General features: G+C 38.1%; 2 protein-coding genes across 2 annotated transcripts in view; one reads left to right on the top strand and one right to left on the bottom strand.

Moving 5' to 3' along the window:
• The window catches only part of LOC116511109 (synapsin-3-like), a 187,344-nt gene extending 176,141 nt beyond the window's left edge, over positions 1-11,203 (top strand). Inside the window, exons 10-13 of the mRNA XM_032220926.1 lie at positions 5,629-5,763; positions 7,976-8,048; positions 9,050-9,332; positions 10,624-11,203. Coding sequence (XP_032076817.1) covers positions 5,629-5,763; positions 7,976-8,048; positions 9,050-9,332; positions 10,624-10,756 — 624 coding nt within the window. The 3' untranslated portion in view covers positions 10,757-11,203. The remainder of the gene's footprint in view (positions 1-5,628; positions 5,764-7,975; positions 8,049-9,049; positions 9,333-10,623) is intronic.
• Positions 11,204-14,620: 3,417 nt separating this feature from the next.
• On the bottom strand, positions 14,621-27,134 carry LOC116511106 (F-box only protein 7-like). The gene is made up of 9 exons (XM_032220922.1): positions 26,849-27,134; positions 23,775-24,078; positions 23,121-23,348; positions 21,715-21,856; positions 20,019-20,102; positions 18,445-18,537; positions 16,295-16,471; positions 16,007-16,044; positions 14,621-15,598 (listed from the first exon to the last, which is right to left on the bottom strand). Exons 1-9 carry the CDS (start codon positions 26,968-26,970, stop codon positions 15,212-15,214), a joined length of 1,575 nt encoding a protein of 524 aa, XP_032076813.1. The 5' UTR covers positions 26,971-27,134; the 3' UTR covers positions 14,621-15,211.
• Between the last annotated feature and the right edge of the window lie 548 nt (positions 27,135-27,682).

The raw sequence follows: 27,682 nt of genomic DNA, 5'->3' as shown, positions 1-27,682 counted from the left end.
TCAGCTATTTTCTTACCAAAACAGGTATTGATTTAGAAGAAAAAAGTAGTATAGGTTTTTTTTTCTTCAAAAAATTGCTAGACATAGGAATCCTGTCTGAAAAACATTTCATTTCTGGTCTTACTTTCATGTACAATACAGGTTGTCTATTTACCGTCATCATTGCAGTCACTGAAGATAACTCCCTCCCAAACCATAAACTGTGATTATTCCATCCCCCATCTCTAAGGAGAGAACATACATTAAAAAATGAAGGGAAAGAAAAGTGAGCACGGCTTATTTTTAAAAGTTGATCAATATTTCTGTTAATAGTGATTTCATTTGTGATATACTAAAATCTTTCCAGTAAAAATAGAAAACAAAGAGAAGTTAAATCACTCGTTTTCCTAGTTGAATAATCCCAACTTTTAATATAAAGCACAGTTTTATTTCTCCATCTAGACCACATAAGGATGCAGATTTTCTCCCTTGCATAATTTTCTATCTAGTCTGTCCCTGCTCCTGAATTCCGTACATATAGATATGTCTCAGGATCCTACCTTGGGGCTTTATAGCACTTAGTAATAGCACTTAGACTTATATTCCGCTTCATAATGCTTTACAGCCCTCTCTAGATGATTTATAGAGTCAGCATATTGTCCCCAATAATCTGAGTCCTCATTTAACCGATCTTGGAAGGATGCAAGGCTGAGTCAATTCTAACTACTGTGCCACTCAAGGACTGTTTTAGTAATGGGGATTGGGATAGCTGAGAAATAATTGCTTTTAACCCCATCCATTTATCATAAATGAAAGGAGAATTGCAGCAAAGACTATAGACTTAATTATCCAATGCTTGCAGTATCTGAATTCCCTATGAATATATATAGGGTCACAACCACTTACTTAGTCCAGCCATTTTAAGTACTGTAATGAGAATTACCTAGGAAGATAAGAAAGAATCACAACCCAGCTCCAAAACATGAATTATCTTTAATAAAAGAGAATTGCAGCAAACCCTATAGGATGACTGCAGAACTGCAGCAAATGCTGTAGGACGAAACCCTATAGAATGAATATTCCTATTGACATGCTTCCAAAACCAGCTGATTCTTTTTTTTAACAATATTTTAAATCACGTACAATAAGGGAGGTGTACAATTAGATATAAATCACAAGAGCAATCAAATCAATAAAACAAATCTTTTTGAAATATGCATCTATCCCTTTCTAAAATTGTGCATACAGTAGTTTGAGCTGGCATGTTATTTTAAAAGCATTCATGTATGGATATTTATTTCCTATTACTTATATACTGCCATAGTTGTGCATTTCTAGGTGGCTCACAAATCTAAAAGCCAAACTATATAACCATATGGAAATACTCATTAAAAATAATGTACCATTAGGATAGCATCCTGGCAGAGATAGCAGGCAAAGGGCAGGTGTTAATGTCCAAAGGCTATTCATTTGTGTAATACGGTATATAGAAATTTCTGGAACAGCCATATTTTAGCATCTTTCTGAAGACAAGATAAAACCCAATCAGACCTCCTTAGCAGATAACCAGGTTGAGAAAATGTTCATCTTTTAGATCAGCTGCTTATACAGTAGCAGATGAAGAGACATTTTTTAAATCAATTGTCAGTTCCTCCATTTTAAATTCAAACCGGTCAGTCTTAGAGGAGATCAACCCTGGCTGCTCTTTAAAATGCCAGATCCTGAAGATGAAACTCAAAATACTTTGGCCACCTAGTGAGAAGGACTCACTGGAGAAGAGCCTAATGCTGGGAAAGATTGAGGACAAAAGAAAAATAAGACAACAGAGAATGAGGTGGCTGGATGGAGTCACTGAAGCAGTAGGTGTGAGCTTAAATGGACTCCAGAGGATGGGAGAAGACAGGAAGGCCTAGAGGAATGTTGTCCATGGGGTCACATTCCCCATGGGTCGGACACGACTTTACAACTAACAACAACCCCTTTAAATATAATCATTTCATTGTTCTTTGTATTTAGCCCTACTGCTAAAGATGTAAATGTCTAGTTAACCTTATGCTACTGGACATGCTCACGTGATGTTTTTAATCAGTTTTTGTGATAATACAAATTTACTGATTCATGAAACTCATGGAAACAGGAATGTTTAGCCTACAGATTTCATGGAATTAGGGAAGTAGTAGAAGAAAGGGGGCTTTCCATGTAGATTCCTCTCTTTGACCATATCCCTCCTTTGTTTGAGAGACTTTTATCAGGAAAAAACAAGTGTAGTGGAGACAGCCACAAACCTTGTACAGGGTAAACGGCAAAACTGCATAGCTGGGTCAACCTGTTTTTTCTCAGCTACTACATGAATGTCTTATTCCCAGAATCAAGGAAAGTAAGTTTTGCACTGAGTTTATCTTGTGTTCATTTCAGCTTTGGAAGGTCATTTTGTGTCCACTCTTAAGACTATAAATTAATTTTAAATAATTTCTTCTTGTTTAATGCAGAAAGCTTTATTTTCCAATATACTTTAATGGTGTGATAATACTTGCGATTTTTAAGTTTCTATTGATGCTTCTACTTGTTTTTATTTTATTTTACTTCTTATTTCTATACTGCATTTTCTTTTTACTGTTGCATTTCAATTGTAATTGTTTTTGAGATTTTTTTTAATGGAAAGCAATATACAATTAACAGCCAATTTGTAGTAGTTAAGGCCTTGGGCACAAAGCCAGTCAGATGACCTTGAGCCAGCCAGTCTCTCAGCCCTAGGAAGAAGGCAAGGGTGAACCTGTTCTGACCTAGGCTTCCTGAGACAGTAAAAAGCACACACTTAGTCCCCCAAACCCAGTTTTTATTTCAACAACTGTGAATTATGTTCATTCACAGCCCGTAATGAATCACAAATAGTTTGTAAAGAGTCCGATAGAAGTCTGCCAAAGTCTTTTGGGATAAGGCTGATAAGCACCCACCTTTATCTCTCTTGAAACGCTGCCAAAGACCTAATTGGCAATTAGCGATGCAAGGCCACACGGAGCACAGAGTCAAAACGGAGCTTCATACTTTAAACTGACCAGAACGAACAAAGTTGCTTCCTGCAAAGTATCACATGCCTTTGCTCCTCCTTTATGTCTTACGGGAGGGGCCAATCATCTCCAAGCCTTGCTCCAGAGTCGCCCCTTTTGTCTTAACTGTTCTTGCCTTCTGGCAGCTCAGTGCATGCGCGCAATGGGAACAGCCTCCGCCTGTTCCTCTGCCTCACTGATGTCCGATCCTGGAGGCTCCGGTGGCAGCACATAACTCCCAGATGGCCCTGGCCCCCTCTCTGCCTCCGATGCCTTCCCAAGACTCCAGGACTGGCCCATGTTCCTCCCCAGCCTCCTCATTGTCCAACTCTGCTTCCAGGTGCAAAGGCCGCCAGCGAACTACAACAGAAGCACTTCTGAAAAACCTTGCTAAGAAAATGCTGGGAATAATTCGGGCAGTCATCAGGAGTCAACACTGACTCGAAAGTATTAAAAAAAATAGACAATTATTTCAGATAGCTAGAAAAACTGATAAAACATCTCATGCTCACAACATTACTTACCTGGGCCCACTAGAAGATAATTTTCTAGAAATTATGAGCTAATTTCCCCAATCCTGATTTTATAAGGTCCACTCCCTATTTTGTAGTAAGATAACAGATGCCAGCCATGTGACTGGGTGGGAGTGGCTTGCCGGCCATGTGACTAGGTGGGCATGGCCAACTTGTAAAATGTGGTGAAACTCACTTAACAACACTCTTGCTTAGCAACCAAAATGTTGGCTCAGAAACTCTGGCATTTGAAGCACGCAAGTCTTAATGCTGTCAAGTTACAAGACCCTTGCACCCCTAACCCTTTAGAAAAAAAACCCCAGGGGTATTCAAACTTGACAGCTTTAAGATTTGTGGACTTCAACTTCCAGAATTCCTTGATGATGTGCAGACAGGCAGGGGGAGGGATCTGGAATCCGTTCTAAACGGCACTGTAGATTTCTGGAACCTCTTCTATAGAAGTTAGAACTGGCAGGAACCCACCCCTTATCCTTGGTCACAATGTTAGACATCAGGAGGCGGTGAATACAATTTTTGTAGTTTTGCAACTTCTAAGCCTATTGATGTTTTCGTTTTCATGGAAGATCTTCTAACTTCATATGGAGTAAAAAAGAGAGTAAAGTTGACTATTATCACTCTCATGGAGACCCCAATTGCTATTTTCTTGAATAGAACTACAAAGACTTGGGAGATATGAGGGCACCATCTTGTGGTCAGAATAAGCATATAAATATAGTTTCAGAGGAAATATTTTTCACATGAAATCTAAAACTGTAGATGAAAAATATAACTAAAGAGAGAAGAACTCAATGTATATTGGTTTGTGAAGAGTTCCATGTCATTCTTGCTCATCTTATATTGCAATCGATTTTTCCACCCTGCAAATTTGCATAGCATTAAAAACTTGGCTTTGCTGTCAAATCTGGGCCCTGACAGCATGGGTGAGCCTGCTTCTTAGTTATATTTATTATGTAATGTTATGGTTCTCAGCTACTTTATGCAGTGTTGTTTATCTTTTTAATTATTGGTTGCATTTTTATTTTTTTGTTGAACATTTCTTCTTTACATGTCTCTATTACATATTTAACAGGTCTGTGCCTTTATTCATACAACTAGAATCAATATTAGTATGTATACATTATATACATTCTATTTTCAAATGTTCTAACCCTTTATACATTTCCATTTCTTATTTCAATTATCTATCCATTCATATCATTTCTCCCGTACTGCATAATATTCCGAATCAGCCTTTCCCTTTAATGTGAGTTTTTCCATTTCTGCAAAATCAAATATTTTTTTGATTACTAATCCCTCTGGCGGAGTACTCTTTCTTCCAATATTGCGCAAAAACAATCCTCGCCACCATTATTATATATAACATCAAGTATTTAAACTTTCTACTATACTTCACCCTAATTATCCCCAGGAGAAACATTTCTGGTTCGAATTCTATTTGACATTTGGCTAAATCCGGCAGCCAACTCAGGTTGTGTTGTGTTTTTATTTTGTTGTCTGCTTTGAGTAATTTATATTAGATGATTAGCCATATAAATGCAGTAAAAGAAAGTATCGGCCTGCTGCACACCTTATGCCAAAATGTAGTCCTGTTTTTTTAAAGAAAAAATTACAGAAACTGCACAAATCCATCCAATTAGAGTTTATTGAGTAAACTATCATTAGGCAAACCATGGCTTAGCATATTGCATATAAAGGACCAATGAATAGAGAAGATTTTCAGCCAAGGCTGAAACTGTTAAATTTGTCAAGGAAAACCTAAAATTTTCCTTCAGCAATTTATACAATAGTTAGGTTGGTTGCAATCCCATCCTTGTGAAATATGGAGAGCTTTATTCTTTCCTGTGTTAGGAAAAGTTTATTGTGTTCTAACTTTAAAAAAATATGAATGATGTCACTGAAAAAGTCAGTGTCACATTTTTAAAAAAAGCCTATGACTTGTATGGAAACTGACACACAAGAGAGCAAGAAGCAAAGCCATCATGTTCTTGAACATGTGTTTTTGCAGTGTCTGAGATTTTCTGTTGCACTAGATAACCAGATTGAAAAGAATGTTTTCCTTGTTTCAACAGGTGATGGACAGCTCAATGCCTCTGATAGGAGAGCACGTGGAGGAAGATAGGCAGCTTATAGCTGATATGGTGGTCTCCAGGATGACACAGACTTTAACGACTGTGGGATCTTCGCCTTCACCTCTGAGGCCTTGGGTAAGAATAGGAGGCATCTTTCAGAAAAATCAATCTAACCAGGTGCTAGTTTTCAAGTGACATCTAAAAACATTGTTGTTAGTTGTAAAGCTGTGTCCGACCCATTGCGACCCCATGGACAACATTCCTCCAGGCCTTCCTGTCCTCTACCATCCTCTGGAGTCCATTTAAGCTCACATCTACTGCTTCAGTGACTCCATCTGGCCATCTCGTTCTCTGTTATCCCCTTCTTCTTTTGCCCTCAATCTTTCCCAGAATTAGGCTCTTTCTCCAGTGAGTCCTTCAGTCCAGTGAGTCTAAAAACATAGACCTTTTCAATACTTTCTTAATTTGAAAAAATCTTACTCTGAATAAAATTCTATGCTCTTTTTTCTAGAATTCCTAAATACATTACAGACATGTAATTCTGCACTTTTTAAACAGTATAACACAGTAGCTGAGGCTACAATCTGAAGTGTAAAACTGAACAGAGTGGGGAAGGACTTGAAAATTCTTTAAAATTGTTTTTACAACAGCATAGACAACTGTGTAAGCAACATGCAGTGCTATTCATTGAACAAGTGCAGAATATTATAGATTTGCATGTGTAACTTTCCTTTGTCTTCATCAAGGTTATGTTTAAAAATTCAAGGTTTATCTTTAGAAAGGCAGATGGCAATACTATGCAAAAAGCAGCAATGCAAATAATGGAAATATTAATTTGATTTATCTGAATAAACAGGTGATACAAGGCATACTTATTACCTTATTGGAATGGTAGCAAAAATCAAATGGCAGATGTGCACAGGTATCTGTATGAAATCCATTCCTCAATTTGGTTAATCCTGAAGACAGCTATCACATTCGCCATCCCTTCCAAATATTTTAAGCTGTCAAAGTCCACTGAGCCAATCAGCTTCTGAATTAAGGCTAGAAAAATATATTTATAAGCTACTGAATGTTGAATAGTGAATGCTCTTGACTCGGAAACACATTTAATTGTTGCATTGTTTTCAGTCTCAGGTCAGATATAAGTGTCCTTATTTTAGGAACATACCCATTCACAATATCAATTGTTCTCCCACTGACTACGGAGTCTAAGAGTGCCATGCACCCCTGAAGGAGATTGGTGGGCTGCCTTTTCATTTTGTAATTGTTTCTTTTAACTTTGCTTTAATCTTGTTTTTAACTGTTTTTAAGTATAGCTTTAATATCATTTTACTATTTTATCTGTAAACCACCCAGAGGCATTGCATATGTGATGGGTGGTATAGAATTTTACATACATACATACATACATACATACATACATACATACAGACATACACACACACACACACACACACACACACACACAAACACAGAGCTTCCAGGCCCACAGATGACATGTGTTTGAATATCACTTGGAATTATAGCAAAAGAGAAATGTTATTCTCATGTTCTTTTCTTGGTTTTTTTTTTATTTTTTTATTTGGTTTATTTGTATGCCGCCCTTCTCCAGGAGGGACTCAGGGCGGCGAACAACTCAAAGGGGAAAGGGAACATAAACAACAGTACACATAATTAAAATACACGAAAATCACACAGCCATACCAGTCGAGAGGGGAGGGGAACTCATCAACCCCAGGCCTGCTGGCACAGCCAGGTTTTGACGGCTTTCCGGAAGGCCTGGAGAGAGGTGAGGGTCCGGATCTCCGCGGGGAGTTCATTCCAAAGGGCCAGAGCTGCTACAGAGAAGGCCCTCCCCCGGGTAGTAGCCAGATGGCATTAGCTGGTGGACAGAACCCGGAGGAAGCCGACCCTGTGAGATCTGACGGGTCTTTGGGAGGTAATTGGCAGCAGGCGGTCTCTCAAGTCTTTTCCCTTGGTGCTATGGGAAGCTGATTGCTGAACCAGGCCTTTGATTTAATAGGTTGCTTCTTATCCTAAGATCAAAACTATGGATAAAAAGTAACTAAACTTGAGTGTTTCTAAACCCTTATTTATTCATTATAAAAGAATTAAGCATCTTAATTTTTCCAACTTTTAAATGTGGTGGAGTTGGTTCAGATCAAAACCCATATGCAAATTTCTAAACTAAAAAAATCCAATATATTAAAGAACTTTTTTTTTTACCCAAAAAAATCAGACACAAGGTTTAGTAGCAGTTAAATTGAAATTGCTATGAGCAATACATAACATACTTCTGTTGATTCTCTTTGTGATATTCTTACTGTACTGTCTTTATTTCAAGCCTCCATCATTGAAATCCCAAATGTCAGGACCACATCTTGGACAGTTTTCCCAACCCCGACCACCACCTCAAGGTACTACCTCTACTATGTAATTTTTAAGAATGAGGTACTAGTTCCCTGTGTATAAGTATGAGTAATGAAATGTGGCTGTCAAGATTTCTGCTGATTTTTTGAGTGGAATATGGTGACAGGACAGGGTTAAGTTGAATAAATTACAACAGTATTTATAGAGAAGGCGAAAAGATGAAGAATATATATATATTTCTTCTCAGACAGTCCATCCTGAAAAAGTATTAGATTTAACATCCAAGCTTAATAAGGTAACAGAAGCAATGCCAACAAAAACTTGCGAAATGTTGAAATATATTTTTGTTTCAGATGCGCAGCTTGCCCAGAGATTGAAGTTACAAATTTCAAAAATTAAAGAGCAGAATTTAAAATGCAGTTTATTAGGGGAATGTTAGCGAACTGAGACAATAAAGATGTTTTTTTAATCTTTTGCTAAACTATGGCAAGGATCTATAAATATTTGTGCCAGTGGGTATGTGTGATAAGTGACTGCGATGGGAGTGCTCAAAGGAAATGGTTTTCCTGAGAGACTTTAGAGTTGGCACCACTAGACAGAAAACACTAGTTTGCCAGAAGAAAATAGTGACCCACTCTTCTTTCATCCTTTCTAATTTAGTGAATTGGTAACAGCCTATAAACCTTTTGGCAGTTTCTCTGTTCATAGTTACTGATTCTTTAAAGAAGTTAGCTATCTAGGGGAGCCATATATTCAACCTCCTTTATGAAAATTTTCCAAAGTTGACTATGAGGGGGTGGAAATACAGAGATAATATATTCATGGGAACAAAAGACATTTTAAGATCATTGAAAGTGTTCATATTTCTTAGAACTCTTCATCAGCTAAGGTTTATAATTAATTATAAGTGATTAATAATCCAAGAAAAGGAAGTGTCCAGACTTCCAATGAACTTGTATCAGATCAGTCTCATAATATTGACAAAGATCAGATCTTTTATAAAAACTAACATTGTTTTACAGACTGTGTCTATATCCCTTTGTTCCAGGTGGCCCATGGCAGCCTCAAGGATCACAACCCATACAGCCAGGAGCCCCACCACAGCAAAGGCTATCCCCACAGGGTCAGCAACCTCTGAGCCCTCAGTCCACCTCATCACAGCAGCAGAAATCACCTGGATCTCCCCAGCAAACTAGATCATCTTCAGGAAGCTCACCAAGTCAGCCTTCCAAATTAGGCACGTTTCCTGCCCAGCAACCTCGGCCTCCGGCACAAGGATGGGCTCCTGGCCAAGGATTCAGTGAACCTTCTAAGCAGCATCCTCATCTAAAGTATGTGGGATTTTTTTTTTTTACAATGGATAAGTCTTGCAATTTAAAGTTAAGGTGAAGCCATTATCAGTGTCTTCTCCAGAATAGAACACCAAAACAAGTGCATACATGAGACTCAACAACTGAACATAAAGGGAAAACTACATTAAACCTAATTTTTGGCACAGTCTTATATAGGGAGAAACATTTTCCAGCTTAACCGCAGCCCACCCTGAAAATAATATTCAAATCTAACATAAATCCTAATAATACAGTAAAGAGTTTGTGAACTCTTTTGAATTGTCATGACTGCATAAGTATGACATAAAGCATCACAGAAACCTTAAACCTAGCTAAAGAAAAGCCTAATAAAAAAATAAGTCAAACATATTGTATTTTTTTTATTGTGGAAAATGATCCAAAGCTAGATATATATGGCAAAAGCATGTGAGCCTTTGCTTTTAGGAATTGGTATGCCCACCTTGGTCAGTAACTAGTAACTGTAACTAATTATTTGTGATAACTCTTGGATCTCTTCTGAACATTAGCCTGAAGGAATTCTTGAAGGAAGGAATCCTGAAGGAACGTATCTTCTGCTTTTGCCATTCTTTGGTCATATAGCTTCTGTTTTGGATCATTGATTTGCTGCTTCTCTTGAGCTTCACCTCAGACAGATATCCTATTTTCCTGTACGATTTGCTGATACAATCCAAAATTCATAATTCCATCAAAGATGAAAATCACCTGAAAACTTGCAAAGCTGGCCCAAGGCATGACATTGCAACATTTCATATACTTTTGCCACACAAAAATGTAGCTTTAGATCATTGAGCCACGGTGGTGCAGTGGTTAAGAGTGCAGTACTGCAGGCTACTTCTGCTGGTGGGCTGCCAGCAGTTTGAGATTGAATCTCACCAGGCTCAAGGTTAACCCAGCCTTCCATCCTTCCGAGATTGATAAAATGAGGACCCAGATTGTTGGGGGAAATATACTGACTCTATAAACCGCTTAAGAGAGGGCTGTAAAACACTATGAAGCGGTATATAAATCTAATTGCTATTGCCTTCAATAAATCAATGGACAACTATGTTTTTGATTCATAGCTTTAATGCTCTCTATCTAGTTTTTAGGATTCATGTGGAGAACTGATCACATTTAGGTGATATTTATGCATATTGAAAACTCAAAAGGGTTTATAAACTTTCAAGCACCACTATAGGTGTCTAACACTAGCAACACATTACTTCCTAAAGCTTCTAAATTTTATAAAGGAAATAACCAGATTTTTATTCCTTTTTCTTCTTTTTTTCAGCAAATCACAATCCTTGACAAACACCTTCAACATCTCAGAATCTTCACAGCGAGGTATCACAAACGAAGATGAGGCAAAGGCTGAAACCATCCGCAACCTGAGAAAGTCATTTGCTAGCCTGTTTTCTGATTAGCGTCACAATCCAACCTTAGAGCAATTTTGGATATTTGGGTCTTCTTTTCTTGCATATTCCTCACTCATTTTATAGTTCCCTATACAAATTTGTGTTTAAATGTATCGGTCATTATAGTTTCTTGTATGTATTCCTATATTCAGCAAAGGGGAAAAAATCAAGAGAGAATTCAATCTGCCTCCCTGTGATCTGGATCCTATTGGCGTCTAAATTTAACAGAACTAACAGAAAGCAAATACATGTCCATCATCACCTACACGCAGAGGTCATCTCATGCACAATCAGGCCTATAGAATGCTGCAGTGCATATAAACTGCCTTGAACACTTGCTGTGCCATTTATGGCAGATGTGCAGAAAAGAGGCAAATGAGGTGAAACACATAATCATCTCCCTCAATGTTCATTTATCTTAACTCTTTTTATCTACTAGCATGATTCTTCATGTCTTTTATAAGTCAGTTTTAGTTTACTTTTTTAAAAACTCAATTATGAAACTACTACTCAGAAAATGTGTTATCTGTTACATCCTCTTCAAATCCAGAATTATTCTTTCTCAATTCAATTTTACTGGACTAAATTATTTTAATTCTTAGGTAGCACACAACTGAAGCATTTTACTTTGGTTGGTTATACAATCAGGATGAAATCCATTCTGATTCCCAGGTGCAATAGTGTATAGAGATCATTTGGCATTAAAATCCTTTGCTTGCTCTGTTACAATGGTGCAATTTGCCCAAGACCTAGTATCAACTGTCCTATTCCAAAGTAATAAATTAAACTATAATGGTGTAGCAATAGCAATAGCAATAGCAGTTAGACTTATATACCGCTTCATAGGGCTTTCAGCCCTCTCTAAGCGGTTTACAGAGTCAGCATATTGCCCCCAACAACAATCCGGGTCCTCATTTTACCCACCTCGGAAGGATGGAAGGCTGAGTCAACCCTGAGCTGGTGAGATTTGAACAGCCGAACTGCAGAACTGCAGTCAGCTGAAGTAGCCTGCAGTGCTGCATTTAACCACTGCGCCACCTCGGCTCTTTACACTGAAGTACCATGTATGGAAACGAATACACAGGTCTTGAACTGTATCAGCACACCAGAATTCATATTTAGAGCTGTGTATCATGCATTTCAGAAAAAGATAATTGAAGCAAAGATCTTTGATCCCAGCCTCAAAGTTCTCCCCAATATCAGTATCCAAATTACGCAGTATGCCATAACATTTTTAGCCACCCAAGTCAGGATACAAATGAAGTGTTAAAAGAGATGAGGAAAATATGAGTTCCGTTGCAAAAATTTTAGAGATTTCTCACTTTAAGCATTGATATGATCCATCTCCTTTTACTTTTATCTATGCAAAACTGATGCAAATGGGACATGGCATTATGTGTGCATTTGCTGTATATAGATTGTACAGCAGGCATGTCCAACCCGCATGTGGCCCTAGACAGCTAGTAATGCAGCCCCACAAGATTGTAAATTTTTAACATTGTGATTTATATACATTAACTACCGTTTTATATGCGGCTCAAGACAATTCTTCACTCAATTCAGGCTAGGGAAGCCAAAGGTTGGACACCCATGCTCTAGAGCCGTGATGGCAAGCCTATGGCATGTGTCACAGGTGGCAGAGAGCCCTCTCTGCGGACATGTGAGCCGTCACCCCAGCTCAGCTCCACCATGCATGTGTGCGCACCTCCCGCCGGCCAGCTAGTTTTCGTGTCTCTGCCACACATGCGCAGGGGATGGGGGAAATGTGGAAGATGGGCATTCATGCGCGGGTTGGGGCACAGAGAGGTCATGGAGCATGCACGGGGGTCATGTGCACATGTACGGGATGGAGTTCGTGCGGGAATGCATGTGCATGCATGGGATGGGGCACACACAGTGGTCGTGCGCATGCACGGAGGGATTGTACACACATTGCATTTTGGGTGCGCTTGCATGCACGCTTTCGGCACTCAGCAACAAAAAGGTTAAGTCATCACTGCTCTAGAGTAAGTCTACTGCAAGCACATAATTTTTCAACTCAGTAGAGCCAAGTTCAAAAAAGCCAAACTGCTTTGTTCTTTAGTATTGTTTGCACAGGGAAAACTCTGAATAGGTTAGCAAGAGCTACTTTTTTCCAAGTTCTAGAAGGGAACCTTACCTACTTCCCCGCCTTTTCCCTAAATCCTGTAACAACATTTGGTAGACTGATGAAAATAAAGATTACCACTACTTTGAATGTTTACCAGCTATATGGAATGCATCTGAAGAACAATTCAGCATTTTAAGAGAAGAAAAGATAAGGATCCACTTCCATTTCAAATTACCCAACTGGAATTGCTTGTCAAACCCAGCCTATAGTTTCAGTTTCAAGCTAAATGTTGACAGCCAGGTGAACAAATTTCTTCAATTTTATCAGTGTGACTTACTTCTCTGAATGTGTCATGTGCGATGGCCCTGTACAGCCAACTGTTCAATGACTTCAGTGTGCAATAGGAAAATTCCGACAGAATTTGCTAGTAGAGTTTCCCATCCCCAGCACATAATAAATTAATGTAATTCTTAGATCTACTAAATTTCAACTTCAATTCTCTTCTCAAGTAAGTTTAACCTACCTCAATAAGGATAGAACCATTACATATTAGTCCATTTTGCACTGGAATATTACAGAAATGTTAAATAATTCCTCTCATAAGCAGCCTATTTTGCAAGCCAAAGAACTAATTATACCAATGTTGTTGGAACAAAGGTCTTTATCATCTGCAATATTCTGAGCAGTATGCATCCTGAGTGTAAAAATGCCACCACAGTGCAAGTATTAGAAATACAATTACAAAGAACCAATTGTTTAGTAGCAAAGCAAAATTGTGTTGTTAAGACTCAAGCAATTTTAGAACTGATTTATGCATGTTTGAGTTCTAACAAGGTTGATTACAGCACTTTACTGTATTATAAACTAGCACTTAAGTATTAACTGTTGGTGACATGATAGCAGTGTTCTAATACCTAAGGGGCTGCCACAAAGAACAGGGGGTTAATTTATTCTCCAAAGCACCTGAAGGTAGGACAAGAAGCAATGGATGGAAACTAATCAAGGAGAGAACTAAGACATTTCCTGAAAGTTAGAACAAATAATCAGTGATCACAAATACTGTGATAGTAAATAAACACATCTTTATAATACTCCACCTATAAAGTACTATATATTCTAAATATAGTACAACCACATCTTTAATTTAGGCTTAATATGTGAGTTCATTAATGTAAAACTAATTTAAATTTAAATTTCATCAAGTTGAAATTTAGAATGAGACAAAACTGACACATCAAATCAGTGCACTTAAGTGATCATTTTTGTTTTGTTAATAAGGCTGAAAATACTATACAGAGAAAAATTCGGAGGAATAGCAAAGATAATACATTTTCCCTTGAGCAGCCATCAATAGACAGTCATCGATTATTTATGCTCAACCTTAGAAGATCACCTTCTAATAAGACTTATATTTCTTTATCCACTGATCAACTAGACTCAGTTATGTCTATTTATCTCTAAGAATTGCACATCTTGTAATTATACATTTAAAAATAACTAGGAATGTTTACCCAATTTAGTTGGCTGAAAAATGTTAAAAACAATAATCATGCTCATTAGTCCCATTAATTACACGATTCTTTAAATGTACAGATGGCCCTGTCATTTTATTTCATAAAGTACTTGGGGTACTTTCTGTTGATATTTACTAGAAAAAAAATTGAAATAGAAAGGCAGCAACTTTTTGCCAGGTCTTCTGACATTCACCATTTCTCATCTTCTGGGTTATACTGTGTAGCATGTTATTATTCAACTATTTGTAAGGTGAATAGTTCAATGTCTTATTCTCTCATATGTAAAAAAAAATCATTTAAACTCAATATTCTTTGTGCTTTGAAATCCCCAATACCAACATTGCTTTTCAAGTAATAAAGAAAATACATAAAGTGTCCGAAGAACAATCAAATCAGGTGATTTTTGCAGCCTTCCAAGTGCCAGATATTGCATAGAACATAAAATCTTTTCATGGAAAAAACACTGAGTCAGACTAATTACTGGGAGAAAAGAACATAGCACAAATATTTAAATAACAGATCTAAAAATGAAAACAACCCAGACCAACTTAGAATCTTATATTTTAAAGTGCTTTTTATCTGATGCAACAAAAGCAAACCTCCTTTTACTTTCTAGGGAGCCTGCCACTGTAAATGAAAAGAATAGTGTCCCTCAATATTCTTGCAAAAGGTATCGGCGTTTCCAAGGGAGGCAGGAAAAATTGTTTGCATTGAACTGTTGGGCCCAAGTCTATGGAATCAATACACTATAGTACTTATGCATCGTCATAACTTTAAAACAGTAGACATCATAGCTCTGAAGCTGTACAATTTTAAAGTAAGCCCACAAAGAGAGGTTTATCAATAAGGCTGAAAGAGTTCTCATATGAATGCACGGCGACTATCAATTGGGCGGCTCCGATTGGCTCTTCCTGGGAGAGTTGGATTGGGTTCTGGAAATGACACAAAAGGATCGAAATATGGTAAAGTGGAGAATGGATCTAAGTGTGGGGCAATAGGAAGATACTGATTTGGAAGCTCAGCGGGGCCAGGAAAGAGGGAGCTTATTGGATCACCAATGGAAGGGACTGCTAACCTCTCATCAAATTCACCACCAATGATATTGGGGGGATAAAGTGGATTAGGACAAAAAGGATTCGGATACAATGGACTGGGGTGAAATGGCACAGGGAGGGGAGGAGGGGGCAGAAACATTGTGTGTCTCCACTTCAGCGCGTCTTTCTTCTGCTTCAATTTTTTCTTGTACAGCTGTAGAAAGGGGGAAAATAAAATTTAGCTTGACATTTCATAGCATTCGTTGTTACAAAAGTTTTCTAGTACAGGCATAGATATTTAGAATATATGAACCAAATTTATTATCACAACTATCTCCATGCCTTCTGCAGCTTCATAGTTTTTTTATTTCATGCAATTTTTCAGTCGATATGAGAGTTCAGACCAGAATCCAACAGCTTGAAAGAAGCGGTGCAGGCTGGCATCCATTTGAATAATAATGTTCATCTGCTCTTTCAGCTGAGATCTTTAAAGTAGCGTTTGCTTCCTATGATAACTGGAGGTTTCAGTTAGCTGAGAGTGTAACTTGGTTATTCTAACTGCACATATTCTTTAAAAAAAAGCAAAGCAAAACCAAAAAAACATATCATGACATCCACTTACTTCTTTCCAATCTGTGTCTCGAGATCTGGCAACCGGATCTGCATAAACATGTAAGATACAAATCAGCTTGCTACAGTAATTCTATAACGATGTAGACAACACATTAGGTAACTTGCATTGATTGCATGACTGCCCCAAGACAATAACCATTTATTGGACACAATGTTCAAACAGCTTCATAGACGTATAATTCCTTACAAAGAACCCTGGCAAATTAACTTGTAAAGCTGTCAACAAGCCTCTCATTCAGCGTCATACCATTAGAAAAAAAGTTTTATGAACAATTACCTCTGAAATCTCGCAAGTATATGAACCTCCACAATAACTGGTCATTTGAAGCAGCATAAAGATCATGACAAACAGCAGACAAAGAAATTAATGAGCGAAAGTCCAAGAGCCTGAAGATTCGGAGTTTCAGCTCCAATGGAAGAACCACCAGGCCAAACACATCAGGTAGATTCAATGCTAAAAGGAGAAGGGGAAGAACAACATTATTACAACATTCCAACAGTTTTCTTATCCATTTCATAATTATAATTACATACTGCATGAAACAAAGCATATTGGTAAGATTTAGCTAAAGAAAAAGCCTATTTTTATGCAAATGCTTTGAATTTAATCATGCATTTATCAAAGACATCAAAAATGACATAATACTAAGCTCGTTTAACTGGGTTCTCTTTACCTACTTTTAGGACTTCTATTGGAAACAGATCGCATCAGAAAAATTATACAGAAATACTGAAACTTCAAAAGAGTTCATTAATTTTAAGCATCACTGTATTTCTATCGAAACATATGACTAAGTGGGACTAAAAAGACAATGTTACCAGAGGTATGATGGCCACTAACCAAATTGTCAATAGTCCCTGAAATAAAACTCTAAAGCACCCTCCCTAACAGATTTAGAAGGCACTTATTTAGGGAGAAGTCACATTAGACTTTCCACAATGAAAGGTTTCACTCTCCTGATTAGAGCCAAAATCCTTTGGCAGCTACATAATGAGATCAGTATGCAATATCATCCAGTTTTTCTTCAGCCTAATCAAAAAGAAAAGAAAAGAAACAAAAAACACCCCTATTCAGATCAAAGTTAATATATTATTGCTTTACTATGTTGTCAAGCCACATAGGAAATAGCCTCTTTCTGGCTCAACTACAATAGAATGTTGCCTGTTAAGTGAAACAGAAATTGTTTCAAAAGGCACTTACAGATTTTAATCTATTTTATAACATTTCTCAAATTAGAATTTGGTACTTGTTCAACTTGCAAGTCACAGCTGCAGCCATGATAGGATGAGAAGCAGAAGGAAGTGTCTAATTTATAAATAGCAAAAGAATTATGACTTAGAAACTGAGTAGCCATCTAGTGGTGGAGACAGAATCTTTCTGAGTTGAGATCCATTCTGGTTACTTGGCATCAGAGCGTCACAGAGAGTAGCAAATTTGTTTGCACAAATGAACTTCAGGCTGTACCCTTGAGGGTCTACACCAGGGGTCTCAAATTGGATTTCTTCGAGGGCCAGATCAGCATTGTAATCATCATCCACAGGCAGGGCGGGGGGAGGAGAGGGATGCGACGGATGCCTCCTGCAGCACTCTGCCAGCCAAAACATAGTGCAGGGCGCCAGCATGCTGCCAGCCAAAACCGGACATAGGGGACATGAATGGCCCCCATGCACCCCATTTTCAGCCTGGATGGCCTGCAGCATTCTGCCAGCCAAAATGGGGCATGGTGGCACGCACAGCCCCCCGTGCCCCATTTTGACCAGTAGTGCACGCTCCCCCCATGCCCTGTTTTGGCAGGCAGAATTCTGGAAGCCATCCAAGGTGAAAATGGGACACAAGGGTGGGCCACATGCAGCCTCCCCATGCCCCATTTCGCCGGCATCCCATTTTTGCCGGAAGGGTGGTGTCCGTCCTGTCCCTCCCCCCACCCAGCTGGAAGCAACACGGGCATGTCCTTTGCTATTTCCAGGCCAGCCCTGCAGGCCTTGAGTTTGACACCCCTGGTCTAGACCACTATTTTTCAAACTTGGCAACTTTTAAGATATCTGTACTTCAGTTCCCAGTATTGCCCAAGTTCAGTTTCTGGGAGTTGAAACCAACACATCTTACTTGCTGAGGTTGAGAAACACTAGTTTAGTCAGCAGCAGAGAGCTCAATGTATAGAGAGTCATCTCAACTCTTAACACAGTTTGAACCAAACATGATCACATTTAATAAGTAAAGGGAATCCAGAATCATACTGAAATTTTTTTACTATTATACTCTCAAAGCATTCTTGCTAAATGAGTTCAGTTGTGTGTGTGTCCATGTCTTATGCTAAGCACGTTGGGCTACAAACATACTTCACTCATCATTCTCGGTGGTTTTACCTGTTCCATAATAAATATTCTACAATAAGATTTATAAGACTCCTTCCATGATGTGCTTACCTTGCCGAGTAGCAGCCAGAAGAGGGTATACCAGTCGATCTTTAAAGAGACAAGAGAGCTTCTGCAGGTCCTTATACACACCTGCAACATTTCCTTTAGGAAAAAATAAAAATAAGTATCATCTGCTCAGTATATTCTATTCTAATTATTTGTCTCCAAGAATAAATCACCAAGCAGTAAAATGGAAAACAGCTGGTTCTATCATTCAGACTGGAATATGCTGTAATAATTTGATTTACAACAAATAGCAAAGCCTGCATGGGCTGATGAATTTGGTGGACCTATTAGCATGGTTAAACAGCACAAAAGAGAATCTATGGAAAGTTTATTTTAAAGTTTTTAATGAGGCAGAAGATAAGAAACTGCATTATATCGACTGTCAATAATAAGCATCTATGGCTGTTTCATTATTTCACTTTGAGCTGGGAAACTATTGTTGTCCCCTTTATGAATGCTATTAGAATTTTGAACACAATGGGTCCCCCTAGTGAGGCATTATCTGCCATTACACCATTAGCTTAATATTGCATAAACAAGCAAGTGGTTTACAAAGAAAAGATTGTGTAAACGTTTTTTTTACAGATACAGCCTTAGAAATGTAAATGGTGAAAGGTTGAAAGTGGAAGGTTGCCTCTTGTGAAGCCTGTATTAGAATCTAGCTCAAAACCTCCCCCTGGACACAACATTTTCCTACAGGTTATTGTGCAGAAATGAAAGAAAACACATTTGGACAAGTTTGGATAAAGCTCTAACTTAGATTAGTTGCACAAATCGAAAGGATTGGCATAAAGCTTCCAACTCAAGCATCAGTATCTCCTTCTGCTGTGGCCAAGAAGGAGAATAAACCAGAATTGAAAATAAAAGCAAATAAAAGTAAAGTCTTCTTGATAAATTGTGTTTGTGTGTGTGTCAACACAACTAATCTGTCAATCTGTATTTGCTTGTTAATTTCCCACATGTATTTTAAATTATCTTTTAAAAAAGCTGTTTATTTTAAATTGGTATCAAATTCTCCAGATTTACCATGGGTTTCTTGAAACATTAGAATAAATATGTTTTTATGTTTGGGGGGGGAGGGGAATGTATCATAATATTTTTGTCAGCCACACACTTTTTTTCACCTGTAGCAGATTTTCTAGACCCACCACAATTGTCTAGATCAATGATGACAAATCTTTTTGGCACTGACCAGGTGGCCGGCGCACACATGCGTGCAGAGAGGCTCTGAGTGCCATCTCTGGCACGCGTGATGTAGGTTCGCCATCACAGGTCTCTAATGTATAAGTATTTTCTACAGCCCTAAGAGAAAATATGTCTCTTGCAATATATTTTTACATTGCTTGGAATGTTTTGTTTTCATAAAATATTTTACTAACAAACTCAAAGCCTGATAGGAGTTCATGAGGTCTTTGTAGTTATTTGAATAAGTTTTAAATATTCAATGATGCAACTTAAAAATGCCTCCCATCTACTGCACTCAGCTTCATCTTCTAATTTGCTCAGTTAACAATTACAATTACTGTGGCATTACTCATCTATTAGCTTCTTGCTGTTCAAAATTCAGATTCAGATACCTGAGTGTTCAAAGCAGATAAATGTTGCTGGCAGAAGCTGTAGTCTCTTCACACTTTTGATGTCAATGTCAATCTTCAGCATTGCTAAAAAATAAAAAAAGACACTAAAAGAACTTAACAAAAACATTACTGATGATTCTGAACTTCCTGGGGAAACTCAACAGAATAAATTTAGCCAATAGCAGTGCGTGCTATGAGAAACACAATAAAAAATACAACAGACAACACCCTTCTTTCCCATTGGAGCCTGTGTGGCATAATATTCCAGGATATATGAAGGAATCTAACTAGCTTGGATTATCAAGTGTAATGTGTTACAAAATGAATAGTTCAATTTTTTCTGTGCTCATGGAAAGTCTCCCTCACTTCCTTCGAAAGGGACTTTTCTGATACCTTAAACAGCATCTAAGATGGGACTGCCTACTGTTCTATCTCTTTTGATACTGTATCTCGTTATCTGTTTACAGCCTAGTGCTTCTTTTTAAGCAAATCAGTTTAAATATACTACTAAAGGCTTCATGACTGATTACTTGTAACCTTCAACCTTCAAACCTACAAAACATGCATCACAGGGCACTATTTTTTCAATCAACATACCCTTAAATGGGCTAACAAATCAAACCCATAACTCTCATGCAATTGAAATTTGCCTAAATTGTGGGCAGTTCAGTTCTGCCGCAGTCAGCTAGACACATGATTGTCAATTACAACACTCCCTATCAGCTTTCCACAAGAAACACCAATGGGCAAGACAACAATAAGTAGGAAGCCGTTCCCATCCCCATAGCTTTTTTGCCTGCCAGATGTCATTCTATTTCTCTTTCTATTTATCTTTGGAAATATCTCTGGAGCAAAGGTTCATTGAGCCATAGAGTTATCTAGTTATTATTACTTTACCATTGTCTCATTTAAATGAATATTTTATAAGTGTTTTAAATGAGCACCGAGAGTAGGAGAATTGATGAAAGACTGAAGAGCTGGTTGGAAATGAAGCAGGAACATAGAATGGCCACTATCAGATCTCAATTTGCTGCTCAGAGGAAGAGCTGGAGCCAATTTGATGCAGAGCATCAGGAAGAGAGATTTGGAAGACAGTGGGCATGGACATGAATCAATCAGCCACGGATGGAGAAGGACTGCAAGGAGAGCTGGTGGCGAGATTTGTGAAACAGGGAGGATGTGCTGGGAAGTCAACAAAAGGGTTGGAGGAAGATGATTAGGGTGACTGATAACCAATGTAAATTCCATGCACATCTGGTTAAAAATGTTCAGTCTGGAGATAATAAATATCACATTTCTTCCAAGACAAAGATGATAGGCAGTTGAAACATTGGAAGAAGGAAAACATCAATCTTGGCAAAAGTTGTATTGAAACCTTTGCAAAATCAGCTAAGAAAGCTTTTTTCTAGAGTTTATGTGTCCAAGTTTACATTTTTATTGCTGATTCTTCAGAGATGGACATGACAGTCAAGTTGCAAAATATTAAAAACTACCATTTCTTTTTTAATATAGTTCAAAAGGCTAATTTATCTCACTTCATAGCACTTCTCAACGCATTTTGACATATTTAGTAACGCCTAAAAGCTGACATCACGTATGATGTAAGAGTCAACTGATTCTTATGTCTTTTAAGTTTGTTAGCAGTTACATAGCATGGAAGACAAAGAATAACAAATAAATATCAGAATATACCTACCATTGATAACAATAAGATCTCCCAGAGGCACACAAGTAAGGGCAGCAATGCCATTTTCACAGAGGGGATGGGCATACTGTAGCTTATAAACACCTCTGTTCCGCCATTTGTCAGGCATTCTTGTTGCCTTTGACTGTGTTCCCTATAAATAATAAAAGAGGAATTTAACAAGGCAACTAAAACTTGACTACAGATTTGTTGTGTGTTTCCAATAGCACTACTAAAATCATAGGGAGGGGAATATTGATTAGGGCAACAGTGCAACTAAAGCATGTAAACAGTCATTGTCAAATCTTTCTCAGTCAGTCAGGCAAGAAATTACAAGAAAGCCTTACCGAGAACCACAATTCTAATCAGGAGATTTATTGTTATCAAGTTAATAAAGCCATTACAAAAGTGGCCCTCGAGTACCAATGAGGCCCCATTCATCCTGAAATAAAAGTTCCTGCTTGTGTGCCTCTTCATCCAACCTCTGTAATGTTAACAGGCTAGAAGTCACTTTCTTTTGATCAAGAGTCCATGTCCACCTCCTTCGAGAGCTTTCACAGGTCAGGTGTGCATTGTTTGCAGCCCAGCCCAGCGGAAAGCAGTCCCAATCATTGGCAGAGCTTTACACCTTATTGTTAATTATATATTTATGCAATTTGATAACTAGTTTTCATTAAGATCATCATCTAAAATTATGCTGTTGATAATGAAGAGGCTAAATTGAAATGTTATGAATCAAACTCAAAGCCACAAATATTTGCCAAAAAAAGTACCAAGATTAAAATATCAAATTCAGAACTTAATTCTGCATACATTGCTGCGCTGGGAAGTTTGATAAATCTTTGATAACTCATACTCACTATCCCAGTTCTAACTAGTCTAATTATTTTTAATGTGATACACTCTACATATTAGAAAGGAGAAATCTATATTCTATTATTTCATTCATCTTCCATGGGCTAACCCTAACCCTAAATAGCTTCCATGCTAAAGCTCATTAAAAAGGGACAATCAGATATGTTTCTTTAATTGGAATTCTGCATTTATTTTAATATTCAACATTCACAATACAAATTTATGTTGTAAAGCAACACCTAGAATACTATATGCAATTCTGGTTTTCACATTTCTTTCACTAGATAATGTGTTGTGCTCAATGGGTATGCAGTACAAATTACGACTAATGCAGAACAATGTGTGGCCATAATATTCTGGATTGTGACAACCAATATATTCATGAGCAATAGTATGTGTTATCAGCTAATCATGACTTACTAGAAACCAACATTATCTTATTACTGACCTAAGATCTATGTCAATGATGAAAATTATGAGAAATTATGAGAAATGAAAATCAACCAAATCTGATGGGATGCATAGTATTCACATTCAGACATCCTTTGTAAAAATTCGCTTACTTGAGGTATATATCCTGTCTCCATCATAATAAGATGGATCAAAACTATCAAGGCATCATTGGCACTGGTACATTCTGCAGAATGGTATAGGGTCTGAAGCGAGTGTGGTACTTGTCCATCCGTAGCTTCAGAGCAAAGCATTGGCTCTGAAGGATAAGAACCTGAAGCTTCTTGGAAGTCAAAGTCATCAGATACAGCTTCTGAAGCAAATGCTTGGCTGGATTCTTCCTTGAAAGGATAGCAGCAGAAACAAGAGAGCATTAAAATTATATTTAAATTATATTTAAAATGATAAGAGCAAAGGGTTTCTGTGAAAAAAAACTGGTTCCTCTAAAATTAATGAAAGCAGTATCTCAGTATTTTCCCTACTCAATATTTTCCCTACTAGGCATAATAGCAATAGCACTTAGACTTTTATACCGCTTCATAGTGCTTTACAGCCCTTTCTAAGCGGTTTACAGAGTCAGCATATTGCTCCCAACAATCTGGGTCCTCATTTTACCCACCTTGGAAGGATGGAAGGCTGAGTCAATCTTGAACCTAGTGAGATTTGAACTGCCAAATTACAGGCAGCAAAGGTAGCCTGCAGTACTGCACTCTAATCTCTGCACCACCGTGGCTCACTTAAGACATCTACACTTGTAATGGACTTACCATATGGTCTATATTCATCTGAATATCATCTTGAACTGTATGGTCTGGTACATCTACATTGTGTCTTTCGCTATCTTGAATTTTTAATTGATTGTGACAAATGGCTGAAGTGGATGGTTCATGATTATTCTGTTGTGGTTGCAGAGATGAAGTGTGAGCTGGAAATACTCTTAATTCTGTCTCAGTATCTTCCAATATCAAACAAATCAAGTCTCCTGAAACAATCCCAAATGATGCTAGGGTTTCCTCATCTCCAGTAAGGGAGTCTTTGTTGTTCAATGTTATCGCAAACTTGATGTCAGAACTGCAGGGAAACAACATTAAGCACGCATTTTGTATTGTGAAACACACAACTGCAAACTAAAAGAGATCCTTAATTACCTAATTCCACAATTTACTATAATGCAACCAATAAGAATAACCACTAAAACCAAAACAATTCTCAAACTAATTCATTTTCACCTGCCTTTATTATACATGTTACTTTTTTTAGAAATGTAAGTCTAATACATATTTAAAAGTAGTATTTGTAGTATTAGCATTTAAATTATTAGTAGCAGAATGCGAAAGAGGAAGGCCACATTTCTAAAAGAATGCTTTCAGTCTTACCAAATAAAAAATATTATCAAAGCTCTTGAATTTGCCTGCATTGCAGTAGCTAAATAGTATCTAACTTATGATTTGCCTTTCAAAAGTATTATTTTACGTTTTGCATGTAATTTTTTAAAAAGAAAATTAATAGGTACCAAGGGAAATCTTTCACAATCAAACACAATGTCCATCTCCATAAAACCTAAATGGTGCATTTCACCTTACAACATTTGCAACTCACTTTTGAACACAAGAGATATTTTAATATTCAACAATCACAAAATCAGTTTTTATACATATTTTTTTCAGTGACTATTATTTTACAGGACGTTTGAGGAAAACAGCAATGTTTAATTTTTAAAATAATTACTTTTTTCACTGTAAACTCAAGGAAAATCAATCCCAAATCTCTAGCATACCAAACCCTACCACTATAAGTCTCAGCTATGAAACTCTAGCATTCATTTTTCTGGGATTCCAGAAAACGCTTAATACCTGGCTCTATTCCCAGGCCTGGGATTAATGTAGGTAATTTATTGGCTGAACCCCTATCATATTGTTTTTGTACTATTTGATGTTATGGTTCAAGTTATTTTTGTGGGATATGTGTGTGTGTTTGTAAGCCACTCAGTCTTCTAGAGAGGATATCCAGAATTCAACTGAATAAAATAAGCCATTGTGACAAGTAATTAGAGGTATGTGTACTACTAACACTTTAATAAATCACATTAATTTCCATGAAATAACTATCAGTTTCTATTGTAACTGTAGCCCATAAATGAAACTGAACATGTAATCTTACTTTGACTTTCAGTTTCAAAAGAAAAATACTATCATCTTTCTTACAGTATATCTCTCATGAACAGGACAGAAAAAGTCTGATTCTAACCATCACAACATAATCTTAATACCTTCATGAATATACCTATGACTAGTAAGACTGGATTCAGGATTATAGATCAACTAGTTCACTAAAATACAATCTCATCTCTGTACAGTTTACTTGGGAAAATAAAATGTGTTTCTTAGTATATTGACTCAGTTACTTAATTCTCCAATTACTCTACACATTAGTTTATTTGAAAAGTTAGGAATCCAGGAATCCATCATTCAATGAAAACATTTCTAAAATATCCATCAAGCCACATGAATTAAAAGGTTTGCTATATAAGTTTTGAAATTAAATCTGCTCTACAGAAAGGAATAGATATTCAGTAACTAGATCAAAACCTGTGCAGATTCCCCACGATACTTGCAAAAACGTGGTTTTTTTTCCAATAAACTAGGTACAGATGTACAATTCTGAAAATTAGGCAAACCTGAAAGATGACGACTTGGCATTAGGTGGAGGGAGGAAGAAAATGAATCAGTTCTAGTCTAACTTGCTACACTGCTTAGACAATATGTCTTGCAAAACTGTTTTACCAAAAATTCAAAAGACTTCAACATTAAAAAAATGACTAAAGATTGGGAAATATAATCACTGAAGACACTATTCAGGTGATATGTTCTCCACTTTTTCAGAAAGCAAGATTCTGAACATTGCTGGTATGTAAATATTTATTTTTGTTTTGCTTTGGTCAATGCATTGAAACATAGACCAAGCTATTTCTAGCCTGAAATGCATAAGCTTTTTTTTTTTTTAAGAAAACTGTCATGTTTTCCTCTGCACAAAAATTGTGTGTGAAGGATGGGACTGACTCCACATACATTCCACGTAATTTATAATGCTACAAATGCCAACAATACTGCAAGCCCCATCATTAAGCCAAAAATCCTAAAATCTGATTCTACACTGTAACAATAAAGCCTCCTATAAGCCATGCCTAACTTCTGGCTAACTCCCTAAATACATCCATGTAACTTTCTCGGCAGCAATACACAAAGTGGGTAAAACCATCCCGTTCCTTGAGATGCTTTCCCCAACTCCCCACTAGTTGCCAATCTCACAGTTAAGTTTTTAACTTAAAGCAATCCATCTTGGGAACCAATCTTGTTAGGATATCAAGTTAACATGTAGTTTTAGTCACGAGGGAAATCCTCCTCTTAATATTTCCCTCATTCCTATTTTGTGCCAGGCCAAAATATATAGGCAGGTAGGCAGGCAGGCAGATCCTTTGGATCCCCAAATTATTTATTCGTCTGTTCCATTCACTGTCACTATCGAATTGAAGCGTTTTGATGACCTCCAAGCCTACCGTCCCTGTCCTAAAGTTCCCTTTTATTCGTATCCATTTCATGTATTCAAATCATCGTTTAGACTTATATATGTTATCTAATACATGCTTGAGGAAATAAATAAATAAAAGTATAAAACATGTATTGTCTTCCACGAGTCTTCTCCGACTCTGGGCCATTCCTCTGGGCTCTCCTACAAATGGAAACCGTTTCCATTTCCTAAAAAAGGGAAAGCCCGGCTTCCCATCACTCTCGTCGACCACCCCCCCTCACACTCATTGCCAGGCAGCTCCGCTCGCCGATACCTGTAACCCCAAGCGGGCAGGAGGGTTTGGCCAAGGTGCGCACGCAGATCCCTCAGCCGTGGCTCCGCCTCCGCCAACTCCAACGGAGCCGTCTGCCTCTGCAGCCGTACGCGGAGCTTCATGGCGGCGAACTACGCTCGCGCCGCCTAAGCTCCCTGGCCCCCTCCTCCCCGCCCCGCGCGCCCCAGAGGCCCCTTCGCGAAGGTGGCGGCACAGGAGGCCGCAAGCGAAGACGCCGCCGCCGTTGTTTGTTGTGGGTTTGGGCTGCCGAGGAACCGCCTCCTTGACCCCGGCGACCTTGCGATGACGTAGTTCCGTTCTTCGGCTTGAACCCTCCCCTCTCGGCGCCTGCGTCGTTCCACGCAACCACTCCCCCGCCCCTCACCGAAGGAAGGCAGAAACAGACGGTGCTGCGCGATGATAATTCGGCGCTCGCCTTATCATCCCTGCTCTCTACCGAAGTTGATGACATCGGCCTTCTTCCCGTCTGGCGCTTCTCTGATAGCCAAGGGCTGTCATCTAAAGCCGGGGTCTCCAACCTTGGCCACTTGAAGACTAGTGGACTTCAACTCCCAGAATTCCTCAGCCAGCTGGCTGAGGAATTCTGGGAGTTGAAGTCCACAAGTCTTCAAGTGGCCAAGGTTGGAGACCCCTGATCTAAAGCAGGGGTCGCCAACTTTGGCAACTTTAAGCCTGGCGAACTTCAACTCCCAGAATTCCCCCACCTGGCTGGGGGAATTCTAGGACTTGAAGTCCACTTGTCTTAAAGTTGGTGAAGTTGGAGACCCCTGATCTAAAGAGGATTCCCATGGGTGCTTTTTCAAGAGGCAACTG

This window comes from Thamnophis elegans, chromosome 7 (genome assembly GCF_009769535.1).
Source record: "Thamnophis elegans isolate rThaEle1 chromosome 7, rThaEle1.pri, whole genome shotgun sequence".
Classification (NCBI taxonomy): Eukaryota; Metazoa; Chordata; class Lepidosauria; order Squamata; family Colubridae; genus Thamnophis; species Thamnophis elegans.
This window is presented reverse-complemented; position numbering and strand designations above follow the sequence as displayed.

What these genes read in the sequence shown, in the direction of transcription:
- LOC116511106 (XM_032220922.1), bottom strand. Translation starts at nt 26,970, where the DNA reads ATGAAGCTCCGCGTACGGCTGCAGAGGCAGACGGCTCCGTTGGAGTTG. An exon ending in AGATCTTATTGTTATCAATG is followed by an intron (nt 20,103 to 21,714) that starts GTAGGTATATTC and finishes TTTATTTTTTAG; the next exon opens with CAATGCTGAAGATTGACATT. An exon ending in TATCTGCTTTGAACACTCAG is followed by an intron (nt 18,538 to 20,018) that starts GTATCTGAATCT and finishes TTTTTCCTAAAG; the next exon opens with GAAATGTTGCAGGTGTGTAT.